The sequence below is a fragment of the Chrysemys picta genome, chromosome 3 (assembly GCF_011386835.1).
Source record: "Chrysemys picta bellii isolate R12L10 chromosome 3, ASM1138683v2, whole genome shotgun sequence".
NCBI lineage: Eukaryota > Metazoa > Chordata > Testudines > Emydidae > Chrysemys > Chrysemys picta.
Genome location: NC_088793.1, coordinates 98,747,964 through 98,764,527, shown reverse-complemented (window position 1 = coordinate 98,764,527; position 16,564 = coordinate 98,747,964). Strand labels below are relative to the sequence as shown.

At 39.6% G+C, this 16,564-nt stretch overlaps 1 protein-coding gene across 1 annotated transcript; it reads left to right on the top strand.

Annotated features, from left to right (window-relative positions):
- The first annotated feature begins 1,930 nt into the window (after positions 1-1,930).
- On the top strand, positions 1,931-15,866 carry LOC101952873 (vesicular inhibitory amino acid transporter-like). The gene is made up of 2 exons (XM_065589970.1): positions 1,931-2,362; positions 14,686-15,866. Exons 1-2 carry the CDS (start codon positions 1,931-1,933, stop codon positions 15,835-15,837), a joined length of 1,584 nt encoding a protein of 527 aa, XP_065446042.1. The 3' UTR covers positions 15,838-15,866.
- Positions 15,867-16,564: the final 698 nt, after the last annotated feature.

Below are 16,564 nucleotides of genomic sequence, written 5' to 3'. Positions count from 1 at the left end.
TTATGTCACTTGAAGGCAGACAACTAAATAGTGACAATTTTTATAAGCCCTAGTGTACAAATGCAAGAAGTCTAAATATTAAGATGGGTGAATTTGAAAGCCTTGCATTAAATGAGGATATTGATACAATGGGCATCACAGAAATTTGGTGGAATTATGATAATCAATGGGACACAGAGATATCAGGGTACTAAATATATAGAAATGACCTAGTAGGTCACATTGGTGGTGGGGGCAGTTGTGGTTGTGGTTAGAGAGGCTACAAAAGCAGAAAACTCAGTAACAATGGGGGATTTCAACTACCTCAGAATGGGTGCAGAGATAAAATTTCTAGACACCATTAATAATTGCTTCTTGGAGCAGCTAGTCCTGGAACCCACAAGGGGAGAGGTGATGCTTGATTTAGTCCTAAGTGGCACTGTCCAGGAGGTGCCACGAGGGTCCACAGGGGACCACCCCCTCTGTGGTGGTTGTGACATCTAGCGGTAAGGGTCCCCACGGTTGCTCTTTCTCTTAGGGAAGCAATGCCCAGTATCAATAGCCCAAGGCATTAGCCTCTAATACCAATACTCCTAGACAGCAGTGCCCAATGGCAAGTGCAGGGAGGGTAGGGGAACCCAGGCCCACCCTACTCCACTGGGTTCTTACCCAGGGCTCTATGAAACCAATCACCCCAAAGGAAGGTTCAGGTCTGCAGGTCTCCTGACACATCCCTTGGGTTGCTTCTTACCCTTAAGCCCACCTCGGGCATCTCCTCAGCTGGCAGCAGCTCGGTGTCCCCTTCTGTCCCTGCAGTCAACTGGTTCTCTGCAGCATAGACAGGGTCCTCGGCCTCAGCCATCTGGAGTCTTGTAGGAGCCTGCAGCACACATCCGCTCTCCTCCTCAGCCAGACCAGACTGAGCCAAGCTGAGCTGCTTCCTTTTATATGCTCCCTCCACTGGGAGCATGCACTTGGGCCCAAAGTAATTGGTTAACCCCTGCCTGACCAGTGCGGGGTTGGTACACCCCGTCACAGGCACACAGAATCTAGTCCAAGAGGTTAACATGGCTGAACAGCTCATAATAGTGACCATAATGTAATTAAATTTACTATCTTTGTGGGGGGGATGTCACTGGGCATTTCACGCATTACTGGAGCACCTCCTTCTGGCTGCGTCTGGGGATTCGCTCTGCTAGGTCAACACCTCTTCCTGCAGTTGCACCCCATCACTCTCTCAGTCTCACTCTCTCAGTATTCAACTGCTCCCACTTTGTAGCTTGGCCCTCCAGGGATATTACATGCATCTAAGTCTTCTCTTTCATTGCAACCTTAACCATGCCACTGGGTTCCAGCTCAGGGACCCTACAAATAGCAGTCAAGGTCAGCACAATCCTATCCCTTACTACTGTATCCCTGGGCTACTTTCTACTTTGCCATCTCACCCTGACAGTGACAGAGCATCTCTCTTTCTGCAGCTTCCTTCTGCTCTCAGCTACTGAACTTTATACAGGCCCTCCTGTTCCTATCCAGCTGAACTCCCTCATTACTCCCTGTCTCTTCCTCCAGGGGAAGCCTAGATGGTTATTAGGCCCCCTGGCCATCTTAACCCCTTCAGGCCTTGTGTGGGGTGGACACCCCATCACAGGGGGAAAATACCAGTGAAACCCCACACAGTAGCATTTAACTTCAAAAAGTTGAAGTACACAAAAAATAGGAGGCTAGTTAAATAGAAATTAAAAGGAATCGTCACAAGAGTGAAATGCCTGCAAGCTGCATTAAAAAATGTTAAAACACCAGAATAGAGGCTCAAACTGTATGTATACCTCAGATTTTTTTAAAAACAGCAAGAGGATAAAAAAAAATACCATCACCGCTAAATAGAGTACAAAAGACAGCTAAAGACAAAAAAGGCATCTTTTTTCAAAATTGGAAGTCAAATCCTACTGAGATGAATTGCAAGGAACATAAACTCTGGCAAGTCAAGTGTAAAAGTATTATTAAGCAGGGCAAAAAAGAATTTGAAGAGCAACTAGCAAAAGATACAAATACTATCAGATTCAGGAAGTCTGCTAAACAATCAGTGGGGCCACTGGACCATCAAGGTGGTACAGGAGCTCTCAAGGAACACAAGGCCATTGCAGAGAAGCTAAATGAATTCTTTACATCAGCCTTCACTGCAGAGATTATGAGGGAGATCCCCACATCTGAACCATTCTTTTTAGGTGAAAAATCTGAGGAACTGTCCCAGACTGAGGTGTCAGTAGAGGAGGTTTTGGAACAAATTGATAAATTAAACAGTAATAAGTCACCAGGACCAGATAGTGTTCACCCAAGAGATTTGAAGGAACTCCAGTATGAAACTGAAGAACTACTAACTGTGGTATATAACCTCTCACTTAAATCAGCCTCTGCATCAGATGACTGGAGGATAGCTACATTAATGCCAATTTTTTTAAAGGCTCCAGAGGCGATCCTTGTAATTACAGGTCAGTAAGCCTAACTTCAGTACCAAGCAAATTGGTTGAAACTATGGTAAGAATTACCAGACACATAGAGCAACACAATATGTTAGGGAAGAGTCAACACAGCTTTTGTAAAGGGAAATCATGCCTCACCAATCTATTAGAATTGTTTGAAGGGGCAACAACAATGGGGGCAAGGGTGAGAGGTAAATAGCGGGGTTCCCCAAGGATTTGTACCAGGACTAGTGCTTTTCAACATATTCATAAATGATCTGGGAAAAGGGGTAAACAGTGAGGTAGCAAAGATTGCAGATGATACAAAGTTACCCAAGATAGTTAAGTCCAAAGCTGACTCTGAAGAGTTACAAAAGGATCTCACAAAACTGGGTGACTGGACAACATGACAGATGAAATTCAATGTTGATTAATGCAAAGTAATACACACTAGAAAACAATCCCAACTCTACACATAAAATGATGGGGTCTAAATTAGCTGTTATCACTCAAGAAAGAGATCTTGGAATCATTGTGGATAGTTCTCTGAAAACATCTGCTCAATATTCAGTGGCAATCAAAAAAATGTAACAGAAAGTTAGGAACCATTAGGAAAAGGCTAGATAATATCATAATGCCACTGCATAAATCCATGGTACACCCACACATTAAACACTGCATGTAGTTCTGGTCAACCCATCGCAAAAAAGATATATTGGAATTGGAAAAAGTATAGAGAAGGGCAACAAAAATGATAATGTATATGGAACAGCTTCCATATGAGGAGAGCTTAAAAAAGCTGGGGCTGTTCAGCTTAGAAATATGATGGAGGTCTATAAAATCATGAATGGTGTGGAGAAAATGAATAAGGGATTTTTATTTACCCCTTCACTTAATACAAGAACCAGGAGTCACCCAATAAAATTAATAATCGGAAAGTTTTAAAAAGAAGTACTTCTTCACACAGTGCACAGTCAACCTGTAGAACTCATTGCCAGGGGATGTTGTGAAGGCCAAAGGTATAACTGGGTGCAAAAAAGAATTAGATAAATTTATGGAGGATAGTCCATCAATGGCTATTAGCCAAGATGTCAGGGATGCAACTCCATCCTCTGGTTGTCCCTAATCTTCTAGAACAGTGGTTCTCAATCAGGGGTATGCGGAGGTCTTCCAGACAGTACATCAACTCATCTAGATATTTGCCTAGTTTTACAACAGGCTATCTAAAAAGCACTAGCGAAGTCAGTACAAACTAAAATTTCATATAGACAATTACTTGTTTATACTGCTCTTTATATAAACACTAAAATGTAAATACAATATTTATATTCCAATTGATTTATTTTATAATTATATGGTAAAAATGAGAAAGTAAGCAATTTTTCAATAATAGTGTGCTGTGACACTTTTGTATTTTTATGTATGATTTTGTAAGCAAGTCGTTTTTCAGTGAGGTGAAACTTAGGGGTACTCAAGACAAATCAGACTCCTGAAAAGGGTACTGTAGTCTGGAAAGGTGAGAGCCACTGCTCTAGAAGCTGGGATTGGATGATAGGGGATGGATCAGTCAATACATTGCCCTGTTCTGTTCAGTTCCTCTGAAACATCTGGCACTAGCCACTGTCAGAAGACAGGATACTGGACTGGATGGACCATTGCTCTGACTGGGTATGGCCATTCTTATGTTCTTAATTCTCTTTTTTAATTGACTAGCCTCCACAGTGATTGTTTTAGAAGTAGTAGGATTTGTATTATAGTATTACCTACAGACTCCAACCAGTGATCAAGACCATGTTATCCCTGGCACTCTACACGAAAGATGAAAAGACAATTCCTGCCTGAAAGACCTACATTCTAAGTGTACTTTGACTTGAGACTTTTTTATTTTTTGAAGCAAGCCTAAGTCTTCAGCAGACATTTGATTGTACCATATGCCAGAGCTGGCAGTACATAACATTCCAAATTCAAAAGGTAATAACTTTTATAAAGTAGATACTCAGCAACCCAGTATCCCTGCTTATGGCCCTGTAACCCTCATTCCCATTCCTGCTTGATCATTTGTTGTCTCCTGAAATTAGTTAAAAAAAAAATAAAAGAAAAAAAACCAACCCTCTACTTTGGCACTGAGTGTTAGATCTCAGCTAGGGAGTCCATTAAACGAAGTTGTATTTCTTTCCTGTTTTCTGATTATTTCCCCCCTCTTTATTTCAGGATGTTCATTTCGTTAAAATATTCAATGTTGGCCCCAGATATAACCTACCAATTTTGATGCCAATATGACTTTTTTCAGAGTAGCAGCCGAAGAAGTGGGCTGTAGTCCACGAAAGCTTATGCTCTAATAAATTTGTTAGTCTCTAAGGTGCCACAAGTACTCCTGTTCTTCTTTTTATGACTTTTTTGTTGCTTGTTAAAGGAAGAGGCCCAACACTGGGCCTATAACTCATTTGCAAACTAAGTTTAGAGCAGCTGCTCTCACTCCATAATTTCTTATCCTAAAACTGTGTAGAGTAAGAACAGCTGCTGTGTTTTATTTCAGAGGTGGCTGTATTTAGTGGTGGGTGAGCTCCTGCCCTTTGAGGTCTGAGGGGGGAGAAGGAGAAGAGGGTATAGCGAGCTTCTGCCCTTCCCTATTCAAATTGCACAGCCGGATCTTTCCCTAACATTCCAGAATAGATGTAGCAACCATGACAGTGCACACTGACGTATCAATTCACAAAACACTTTTATAATAATTAATGGGAACAAAATAACTTTATAGCTATATGCTTTTCATACAGATGATTCCCAAAGTACTTTACAGACTGGACCAAACTCTCTCTAGCTGGTGCTGTGAGGAGGAAGAGGGATGCTGCCAGTATATCCTCTGCTCTAGAGATCATGCTGGCCAGGACAGGTTTCTACTGGGGAGTGCCTTTAGTGGGGGGGCTGTGCTGGGAAATGGAGCAGCATGGACTGTAGCTATGCACTATATCCAGCCAGCTAACCTTTATGATGCACTCAATAGCCCATGCTGATTCCTGTCCAGGCCAGCATGGTACCTAGAGTGGAGGATATACCTGGCAACATCCATCTTCCTCCTCACAGCAGTGGCTAGAGAGGATCTGATTTTATAAAGTACTTTTGGAACCTTCTGGATGAAAGGCATATAACTGTAATGTTATATTGTTCCTATTAATTATTATATAAGTATATTATGAACTGATAAATTTGAATCAGATGAGTGGACAGTGATTCCAGCTTGCTAGGTACAACTCACTTTCAAACGTGATGGCTGTTATGGATGTAACTTACCTTCTTCTTTACTCTCTTTTCCCTGCTTCCATATGCAATGCATAATACCATTTCTCAAATTCCTTTAGCTACAGTATCTACTGTGCCTGCCTTCTCCTCTGGGACTAAGGGAAACAATGTATTCTCCTAAACAAGTAATTTGCTTGCAGGTTATATTTTGTGGGATTCAGTATATTCTGACAGAAAACTGGGAACTTTTGCAACACTAGCATTTTCCATGAAATCATGCAGCATTAAGCCACAAGCATATTATTTCAATTTTAGAACAAATATTTAAAACCAGCATACTTTTTTGGTGGAGGGAAGTTCTCGCATTTAATAGCAGCAATCACTTCTTGTTGAGACATTTCCTTTCTCCCCCTCCCCCTTTTAATCTTAGTGGAGACTCACAAATAATTCTGGCTATTCATGGAAGTAAGAGCAAACTCAGTGATTATTGTATCAACCAAATGGACGTACACATTTTACAATGAATGCAGACCAAGCAGCTTATTTTCCTCAATATCCTCCAATACCATCCCAAGCAGTCTATCTACCTCATCACAATCCGTACCTGTTTACATGAGCTGAAGGATTTACAGACCAACAGTTCCGAACAAAGTTCTCTCAGTACATGAAGTAATTGCAGGCATTAATCACAGAATAAACACCTGTGTCACTTTCCTCCCTGAAGCTGGAAGCAGGCTTGTACTGGCTGAGAGCAGAAATACCAGGAAAAAAAGGATATTGCTAGGAATTAAGGGCCTAATTAAACTCCCATTGAAGTCTTTCAATTATTATTAAAAGGAGCTGGATCCATCCATAAGATTATACCAGCCAGGAACAAGCTGAGGTTGTGGAGAACTGCTCCTTGTGTTTTCAAACTCAAACTCAGTGTGTCATGGACAAATTGAACTGAGGTGGCAAAGAATGTGACAACGTGTTTTTCAATTGCTTAAATACCAGTGCTAGGAGTATGGTAACAAGCAAGAGCAATTGGAAATTCTCATTGATGAGAAGAAATTTGATATAATTGACATTACTGAGTCACATGATTGGAATGTTAAAATCACTGATTACAGCCAGTTTAGGAAGGATAAAGTGGGTAAAAGAATTGGTGTGTGTGTGTGCGTGTGTGTGTGTGTTTATGTGGAGGGATGACACTCTACAATAAAGACACCATTATCTGTTTCAGAGTTATTGATAAGTCAGAATAATGCTTATGGATCAATATTCCCAATAACTAAACCCAGAAAGGATACTGGTGGGGGCTGTTATAGACCACTGAATCAAACCAAAGAACGGGATGAGTTGCTTCTTAAGAGCTTCTCTGTAAAGTGTTTAAAGAAACCTGTGCTGTTATGAGGGACTTCAGTTTGAGGGACATATTCCAGATATCTCATGCAACCAGTAGTAGAACAGCATTAGAGTTTCTAAAAATTACATTTGGTAATTTTCTAACACAAAGGGTGTAGCACCCAGTGTGAGGTAATTCAATTTTGGACCTCATTATGATACATGAAGATGAATTGATCATTGGCTCCGATTACATTCATTATGGGCAAACAGAGGACAGTCTCAAACAATCAAATATATATTCCTGGTGCTTCCAAAGGACTAATTCCCCAAAGCTGATGAAAATGAATAGCAAAAATGATTGGGAAGAAAAATGTCGACAGAAAAATGTGAATTAAAAGTGAGAGTTGTTTAAGAAGACTTTATTAGATGGCTAGAAAGCCACAATTCCCCACACAAGAAAATAACTAAAAGTCCATCCTTGTTCAGCAAGAAAGTGAAGGGGCAATTGGCTGAGGAAACCTGTGGTCTGCTGATGAGTAAAGATTGTATACTCCTCGGGGATGGGTTTCAGAGTAGCAGCTGTGTTAGTCTGTATCCGCAAAAAGACTAATAAATTTGTTAGTCTTTTTCCTTGGGGATGGGGTCATTGCTTTGTCCTGTGTTTGTAGAACCCCTAGCACATTCCTGGTTCACGATAGAGACTCTAGGCACAACGGTAATATAAATAAATAAAAAACAATAATAAATGTAATAAATCTTGACATACTGGGGAAATTTCAAAAAGCTGGAAGACTGCTAATGTCCTGCCTGTATTCAAAAAGGGTAAATGGAATGGAACGATTCTAGGCAAAATAATGGAAAAGCTGCTATAGTGTTCAATCAATAAAGAATTAAAGGATAGAAACATGGAAAACAGCTCATCAAACAAACCTGCTTTCATTTTTTGATGTGATGACAAGTTTGGCTGATAAAGATAACTGTGTAGATGTAATATACTTTGACTTTTGTAAGGCTTTTGACTTGGTAATGCACAACATTCTGATTTAAAGATTAGCACTGTACAATACCAATAAAGCACACGATCAACGGATTAAGAACTGGCTAACTGACAGATCTCTAAAAGTAGTTGTTAATGGGGATTCATCATTGAATGGGGGTGTTTCTAGTGGGGTTATGCAAGGATCAGTACCAGGCCCAATGCCATTCAATATTTTACCAGTGGCCTAGAGGTAAATATAAAATGACTGCTGACAAAGATTAGCAGAGTGGTAATAATGATACAGGACAGTACAGAACAATCTGGCTCCATAATTTAGCAAGAACTAATGGCTAGAAGTTAAAGCCAGAAAAAATCATGTTGGAAATAAGGCAGACATTTTTAATAGTGAGAGTGATTAACCATTGGGACAAACTACTAAGGAAGTAGTGGATTCTCCATCTCTGGCTATCCTCCCATCAAGCATGGATTCCTTTCTGAGAGTATACTTTAGTCAATACAAGTTATTGGGCTCACTACAGGAGTAACTAGGTTCTATAGCCTCTGTTACAGAGTCAGACTAGATCAGTGGTTTTCAACTTGTGGTCCGCTGACCCTTGTGGGGTCCGCACACTATGTCTAAGATTTACAAAGGGGTCTGCACCTCCATTTGAAATTTTTAGGGGTCTGTAAATGAAAAAGGTTGAAAACCACTGGACTAAATGATCTAATGGGTCTTTCTGGCCTTAAAAGCTATGGGAGGGAAATGAATCTATGGAAGCTTGAGAGAGAACTACATAAAAATTCTCTTTCTGCTATTATTCCAGTGGGCATAGTTTTCACTCAGACAGGTTTCTGAGTCACAAATAATGCAAGCTAAGACAAGAGTTAAATTCTTGAAATACCAGCATAGAAAATGTGTAGTTATATTTTTCTTTACAGAACTAAATTTAAAATTACTAGGGCCCTGAGTTTCTTTTCTCAGACATCATTTTGGAGACACAGAGTTGCAGGGCAGCCTTCATCCCTATTTAAAATAAACTAAAGAACAGGAAGGTTAAATTCAAGTTGTGCTATCTGATGCTGTTGAAGTTATTGTTTCAAAATTAAAAATAAAATAGAAAACAACCACAAGTCCCTCTACAATGATAATGCAAAAGCCACTGATACGTCCGAGTAGGTTGTTGAAGAGGCTAAGAAAACAAAACAAACCCAGGTACTATTGCAAATGGCTCTGTTCTAATTGTACAAGATTAAGGGATTTGCTATATTTCAAAACCTAGCTTTGGTTCAAATAATCGCTTATCTATTTATTTATATAAATAGTGTGGAAGTGTATGTTTGTGTAAATACAGGAAAAATAACATATCTGAGGTGATATCCCTAAACAACTTATCTAGCATTGTATGACAGTATATTTTTGGGGAGGGTTCCAGGGCCAGCTCCGGGCACCAGCTTAACAAGCAGGTGCTTGGGGCGGCCAAGGGAGAGGGGCGGCACCTGCGGCAATTCGAGGGCGGCAGGTCCCTCACTCCCTCTAGGAGCGAAGGACCTGCCGCTGAACTGCCGCCGCCGATCGCGGCTTTTTTTTTTTTTCCCAATTGCCGCCACCGGTCACGATTGTGATCGCGGCTTTTTTTTTTTTGCTTGGGGCGGCAGAAATGCTGGAGCCGGCCCTGGGGGGTTCATACGTTCATCCTCCTGCCCTTCCAAGGAGATGCCTAACCCAGATTCACATAGACACCCAAGTATATGGTTGCAGAAATATTAGGATTAGCCTATTATACTACTTCTGTATAATATTTGCAAATGGCAAATAAAATGGAAGATTTATTAGAGTTAACCTAGCACCTTCATAGCATTCTGGCCTTTTTGCCATCTATTCTGATATTAAGCCAATACAGCTGATATTCTGGGCACCTGTTACTAACTAATTTATCCATTTATTTGTACTTACTTCACTTCCTACTTTATTTTTTCATTTAATTTAGCGCTAAGGTTGAACCAATTTTTTACATGGTTCTTTTTGTTCCTTTCTCACTTCATTCTCTTCCTAGCATGATTTGGTCTCTTCTCTTTCTGCCAGGTTACCTTTCCTGTGAGGGATACTGCTTTGTTTTTACTGGGGTGTGGTACATTATAGGCTGAAATGGCTTGTAAAATTAAGTAGTCGGTATGACGTGCATGACAAAGCCCTGTTAAGGCTGGAAATTCAGAAATCTGGAGAGTTTCTTTAAATGACAAAACACTAATTTGTATATTTGGTGAATATGTATCACCTTATTTACATAACTGACGAGAGCGAACTAGTGAGCAGAACTAAGGCCTGACAAGTTTGCAGCATTGAATAAGCTGTAGGATTGCCATGGTCCTGCCTGACTCTGTCATCTCTTTGGACTGGCATCCAGGTAACTCTGACCCTGGCTACTACTTGGCCTTGGCAGGGAACTATGACTGGTTGGTGCCTCTGGGGGTGGCTGGGAGATCTGTCTGTTTCCTGATGGGGATGCTGTGGCTGAGCTGATAGCCCCTAGCTGGGGGCTGAGTTCTGGATGTGGCTTGCCCCATGCTCCCTTGCTTTAATCAACTTTTGCTGGTCTTTGTTGCAAAGGCTGTCTAATCGCCAGTCTAGACCCCAGTGTGTATTCCACTTTATGCCTATCTGCCTATGGCCCCATTACAGCAGCCAATGATCACCAGGGTTTCGAGATACACTAACCCCACTCCCTTCCATTAGACTCAACCCCTATATGGGTGTCTGGGAAGTAAAGTAGCATAGGAGCTGTTACAGCACCCTTACACCATGTGAGGTTTTATTTATGTGGGAGGGATCTTCCATGGACAAGTTAAGCTTTTTCAGGTTGCTTTACAATGAAACAGCCTTAACAAATCAGAGAATCTGAGCCGCTCTCTCTGCAGTTATATGACATTGTCATTGAAAAAGTGCTTCCTAGAGGTATCTTTTCCTTTGAAACTCCTATTTTTAAACTTGATGACATGTAGAAAGTGTCCTTGCAGTAATTATCACTTGTAGTGAGTTAGGAACAGGAGATTGAGGCTGAGATCCTGCTTTATTTGGACTCTCACTTTTCATCATTAACTCTTTTGGACGTGTAGTACAAAACTGACAACCTGCTGCCAAAGGACACTGGTGAAAATGTTTTTAAAAAGGAATGTCAGTAATAAAACAGATTCTGGAGAGACAATGGAGGCAGTGCCACTTTTTATTTTAACACACACATTATGGAAGTGTCCCAAATGCTCATTTCTGGTTACTGACCAGTTACGGCCAGGAGGCTAGAGGCTTGCTGTTCTCAGTTATCAAGAGGATGCTGAAGGAAGCAGAAACAGTAAGTGCCTGAGTCTCTGAGCATCATCCTCCATAATCATACATTTAAAAAATAAAAGCAAAAGAGGGACTTCAGACACTATCAATTTGGCTTACTGTGGAAATGTTCCGTCTAAACTTCCATTTGTCAACTCAAATCAAGCTTCCAGGTACACTGAAATTGGCAACCTTTTGTGGATTATTTTAAGAAAGAGTAGACAGATTATCCAAATCCTGAGATTACTTCTGTGTAACTGTTCTGCCAGTTTTTCCAAAGAGTAATTAGGCCTGAGTTCAGAAGACAGAAAAATGTGGCCTTGGTCACAACTGTGTCCTGAGTTAGCAACCAAAGAAAAATCATCGGATATAAGTAAATAGCAAGGGGATTTTAGAAGTTAGTTATGCCATGCTCTGATTAAAGTAACAGTTAAATAAGAGAAAACAGATTACTATGGGGAAAGCTGTCAGTGGCTGTGGGATGAGATAATGTTGTCTGAAAGACTTATGCTTTAGTCTAGGTTGAGGAGAGTTATATAAATGTTAATGGACTAAATTCAGCAGGGGAGACGCTATTGTGTGGGGAAGGCCTGTTCTGACACCTACCTGTGGCTTAATTATATTGTCATCTTTTTGGGTCAGTAGATACTCTTGAAACTCCCAACTGCACCTTGGGATTCCATAATTTTTTAAAAAAATACTATGAATGCAGAAGAAAAGAGAGAAACTTACTCCACTCTGTAATGAACTAAGGACACAGCATTGTCCACATGCTGATACAAAAAAATACCTCCATGTCTAGATTCTTCGACTGATTTTCTTATGAACATGGTTTCTTTAAGATGCTATCAGACCCATTCTGGTATTGGGGCAATCCCTGTAAATTGTTTTCATAGTCAAGAAAAATTGTTCTTTGGGGAAGTGCCTGACCTGCAGCACTCAATAAGAAGCATGGACCAGAAAGGTGCATGCTCTCAAAAGATGCATTGCACATGCACCTTTTGCATTCTGTGGATAGCCAGATTTGTCGTCTTTTCAATAAAGACGAGCAGTGACCAGAAATTGGGGAAGCTTTGGACACTTCCAAAGAATATGTGTTAAATATACATAAGGGATTCTAATCGCATTGCTTAATGTGCTTCCAGAAGTTGCTCAGGTACTATGGTAATGAGGACTGTATAAGAACCTGAATAGAACTGAATTAAGACGCTGACTGCAGTCACTGTCTGGTTTTGGAAAGTCCTGGTGACTGAAGAGTGGGATGAACAGGTGATCAAACATTACAATACCTCAATAAAATGGCTTTCCCAAAGATTTAAAAATACTCCACCCCACTGCAAGTAAAGTAAAGTGTAATCAACAGTCTGAGCAATAATAAGAAATGTAATGCATACACACTTAAATACATCCTTAATTGTACCCATGTTTTAAGAGTAATCCTGCAGTCTTAATCCAACTGTACGTTAGAGGTATCTGTACGTACAGTAAAGTCAAGTAAAACAAATACCACTGGTGCACAAGATCAGTGATCTAACTTGCTTAGTAACTTAGTGTAAAGATGCCATTGTAATTTGTTGGCTGCTCATCTTTCTCCTTTGTTGACTGTCCCCTGTAGTCATTGACTTACAATGTATGTTAGTTTATGGCTGGGAGACAAGAAAGGAGATCACTTTGTATTACTTTCAATAGTTTACCATTAGTTTCTCTTCTCCCCCACCCCCGAACCTCTTATCTAGATCTTACTTCTCTTTTCTACCTTTTTCCCTTACAAATGACATACAAGTTGTGCTCATCCCACCTAAACCTCATGAGGGACCTAATCCTGAGGTCTTTAAAATTCCCATTGAAATCCACAGGAGTTGGCCTGAGTAAGGACTAAGGCCCTGATCTTCAAAAGATATTTAGATGCTTAACTCCCATTGATTCCAAAGGGAGTTGGCTCCTAAACACCTTTGAGAATCTGGGTGCAAAGGCCCAATTACACTACCCTTACTCATTTTGAGTAATATCTTATTCTCAAAGTAATCACTGAGTAAACTACCACACAAACTGAATAAGAGTGACAGAATTAGGCCCTATGTAAATAATGTGGCACATTCTGCCACTTTTACTCATGCTGAGCACAAATGAAGACCCTGATCATATAAACACGTACATGTATGATTAATTGTACACAATGAGACTACGCATGTGAGTCATGTTAAGCACATGTTTAAGCATTTGCAAACCAAGAGATTTAATCTGATTACTTTGCATATAGCCCCATTGATGGCACATGACTCTCAGCAAGGATCTCATGATTTGGGCCACCATGCCTGGTTAAATGTGTTAATATTTACATTTTACTCTCACCTATAATGCTGTAAGACATAATATAAAATAATGTAATGAATTTAGCTTTATTTTGCTTCCCTTCCATTTTATTTTAATCACCAAGAACACAAAACACTGATGAGAGTGTGACAAATGTACATTGTATACCTTCAACTTTGCCACCTGGGAAAAAAGAAATGTCAGGGATGCCGTTTAGCTTAAATTGAATCTTTTGTATGCATGCCTATTGGGTTCAAGAATTTGATAGTTTTGTATGGATCTGAATTAAAAAGCAACAAAAACACATTTGCAAAAGACAATGAACATGGTGTTTCATGAACCTGAAGTGTGGGACTGTGCATTGGATAAAACTAATATAATCCAATTCCTCTGAGAAAATGTTTGGAGAAAAGTATGTGTATACCCACCATTCATTTTTAGACATATTAATAAGGCCAAACTTTCTAGCCACTCAGCTACAAGAGTGTTCACTTCAGGAATGAATACAACAGCAAAGAACCCATAAGGTTTCAGACTGCTGCAGAAGTAACCCATTCAAACACTAATGGCATTTTATTTCCAGATGACTGTTAACTATGACCCCGTATAATCTTTAAAGCAAAGCCGTGTGTCATTATTGGATTTGCCTAAGATACTATTTTAATATTTGGATGAAACTTATACAGCAGCTACTACAGCTGTTTGATTTTATTATTAAACCTGCTCCATTAATATGCATGTTGACTGAATAACTGCCTATAAGCCTTTTAAAATATGCTTCTAATCACATCAGCATTAAATATTAAACAGGAACTTGTCTCTACCATTTCCTTGTATTCTCTCTTTCTTAGCTTATCTGTACATGTGTGTCTGGGCGAGCAGTTATTTTTGCTGATAACTTCATTTATCCTAAAGAAACAATTTTTTTGCTATTGTTATTTACTTAGAATTCTCCCACCATGGAAAAGGTGATACTCAACAGATGCAGGTTTGAACGTGTTGCTTCTAGTAAACATTTTGCCTCAAGGTTTTTTGTCCTATCTTTTCTTTCTCTCTCTCTCTAGGGAATTTTTGTTCTAGGATTGCCATATGCTCTTCTCCACAGTGGATACAGTGGGCTGTTTCTTATTATCCTGGCTGCAATGTTCTGCTGCTATACTGGCAAAATTCTAATCGCTTGCTTGTACGAAGAAAATGAAGATGGGCACCTCATAAGAGTGAGAGACACATATGAAGACATTGCTAATGCCTGCTGTAAAAAGCGATTTCCCAAACTAGGTGGCATAGTTGTCAATGTGACCCAGGTGATGGAACTGATCATGACGTGCATTTTGTATCTGGTTGTTAGTGGGAACTTGCTGTCACATAGTTTTCCATATTTACCAGTGACGGAGAAAACTTGGTCTGTAATTGCGTTTGTAACATTGCTGCCTTGTGTGTTTATCAAAACTCTCAGCATTGTTTCCAAACTCAGCCTGCTTTGCTCCTTAGTCCATTTCATTATCATCTTCATAGTGATGAGTTACTGTCTAACACAAATACATCAGTGGTCTTGGACAAGATTTAGACTCTCCATTGAGTTTGAGGATTTCCTGGTGTCAGTGGGGGTGATCATTTTCAGTTACACTTCACAAATATTTCTTCCTACTCTTGAAGGGAACATGAAAAACCCAAAGGAATTTAGCTGTATGTTGAACTGGACTCACTTTTTTGCTTGTCTCTTCAAGACAGCCTTTGCACTGACTGCATTCCTGACCTGGGGTGAAGAGACAAAGGAAGTTATTACTGACAACCTGCCAGCATCCCTGAAAACCCTGGTGAATTTGTGCTTCTTAGCCAAGGCTCTTCTGTCTTACCCATTGCCCTTTTTTGCAGTCACAGAAATACTGCATGCTTGCATATCTAGCAGTAATCATTCTGATTACAGAGCCCCTCTGTTTATTGTAGTTTTAAGAGGCTTGGCCCTCTTGTTTACTCTGCTGATGGCCATGTTCATACCACATTTTGCTCTGCTGATGGGTTTAACAGGCAGTGTAACAGGTGCTGCTATGACTTTTCTTCTTCCTTCTCTTTTCCACTTAAAACTTAAATGGGGAACGTTAGTGTTCCTGGAGAAAGGTGCAGCCATTTCTCTTTTTATTGTGGGTTTCCTTTGCAGCTTAGCGGGTATAGTCTGCTCAATAAAAGGGCTGATTGAAGCAGTTGGAGGAATGTAGAAAGGCCATCTTGAAAATCTGATCATATACTCTTGAGTATTACCACTGTGAATGCAATTCCAAAATTAATATATGATACAGCAGAGACTTTCAAGTTTGTTTTACTATAAGAACTATTACTTGTTTTTAAAATGAGTAAAGAAAGAAAAACAACTTGGTTTACAATTAAAATATTTTGTCATTGAATTGAAATGGGAGTTTCATTTGCTCTCACATTCAACATTAACAGTGCTATAACAAGAAAAACAGAAGCACTTTTAATAGACCATTCCCACTTTTAATTCACAGTTATTTGTGAGTATATCTGTTCTTAAAGGAACTATAACTAATCAGTGCAGTTTTCCTGGAAGTCAGTTTCTAAGATTCATTCTCCTGCAATGCAATTATCCTATTGGTTTGATTACAAGATGTCTTACTATTAGAATGAAAAAGTTAATCTGCAGTTCACTTTCTGTATTAGGCAGAAAATTTCTTTGATCTTTTTATTTTATCTGACTAAATTAAAAGCTGAAATGAAGTAAATCAAGTTCAACAAACAGACACACAGTTAACATCCTGTATAACTTGCCTTCGTCTTTAATTTTAAAAGATATTAGCTTAATAAAGAGATCAGCTTCGCAATGTATTTCACTTTAGTGAAAAGTCACCATGATAGGAAGCAATCTAGTCAGGGTACTTTAAAGAATACATATTTTATTATACTAAAGCTATGCTAAGTTAGGAATTA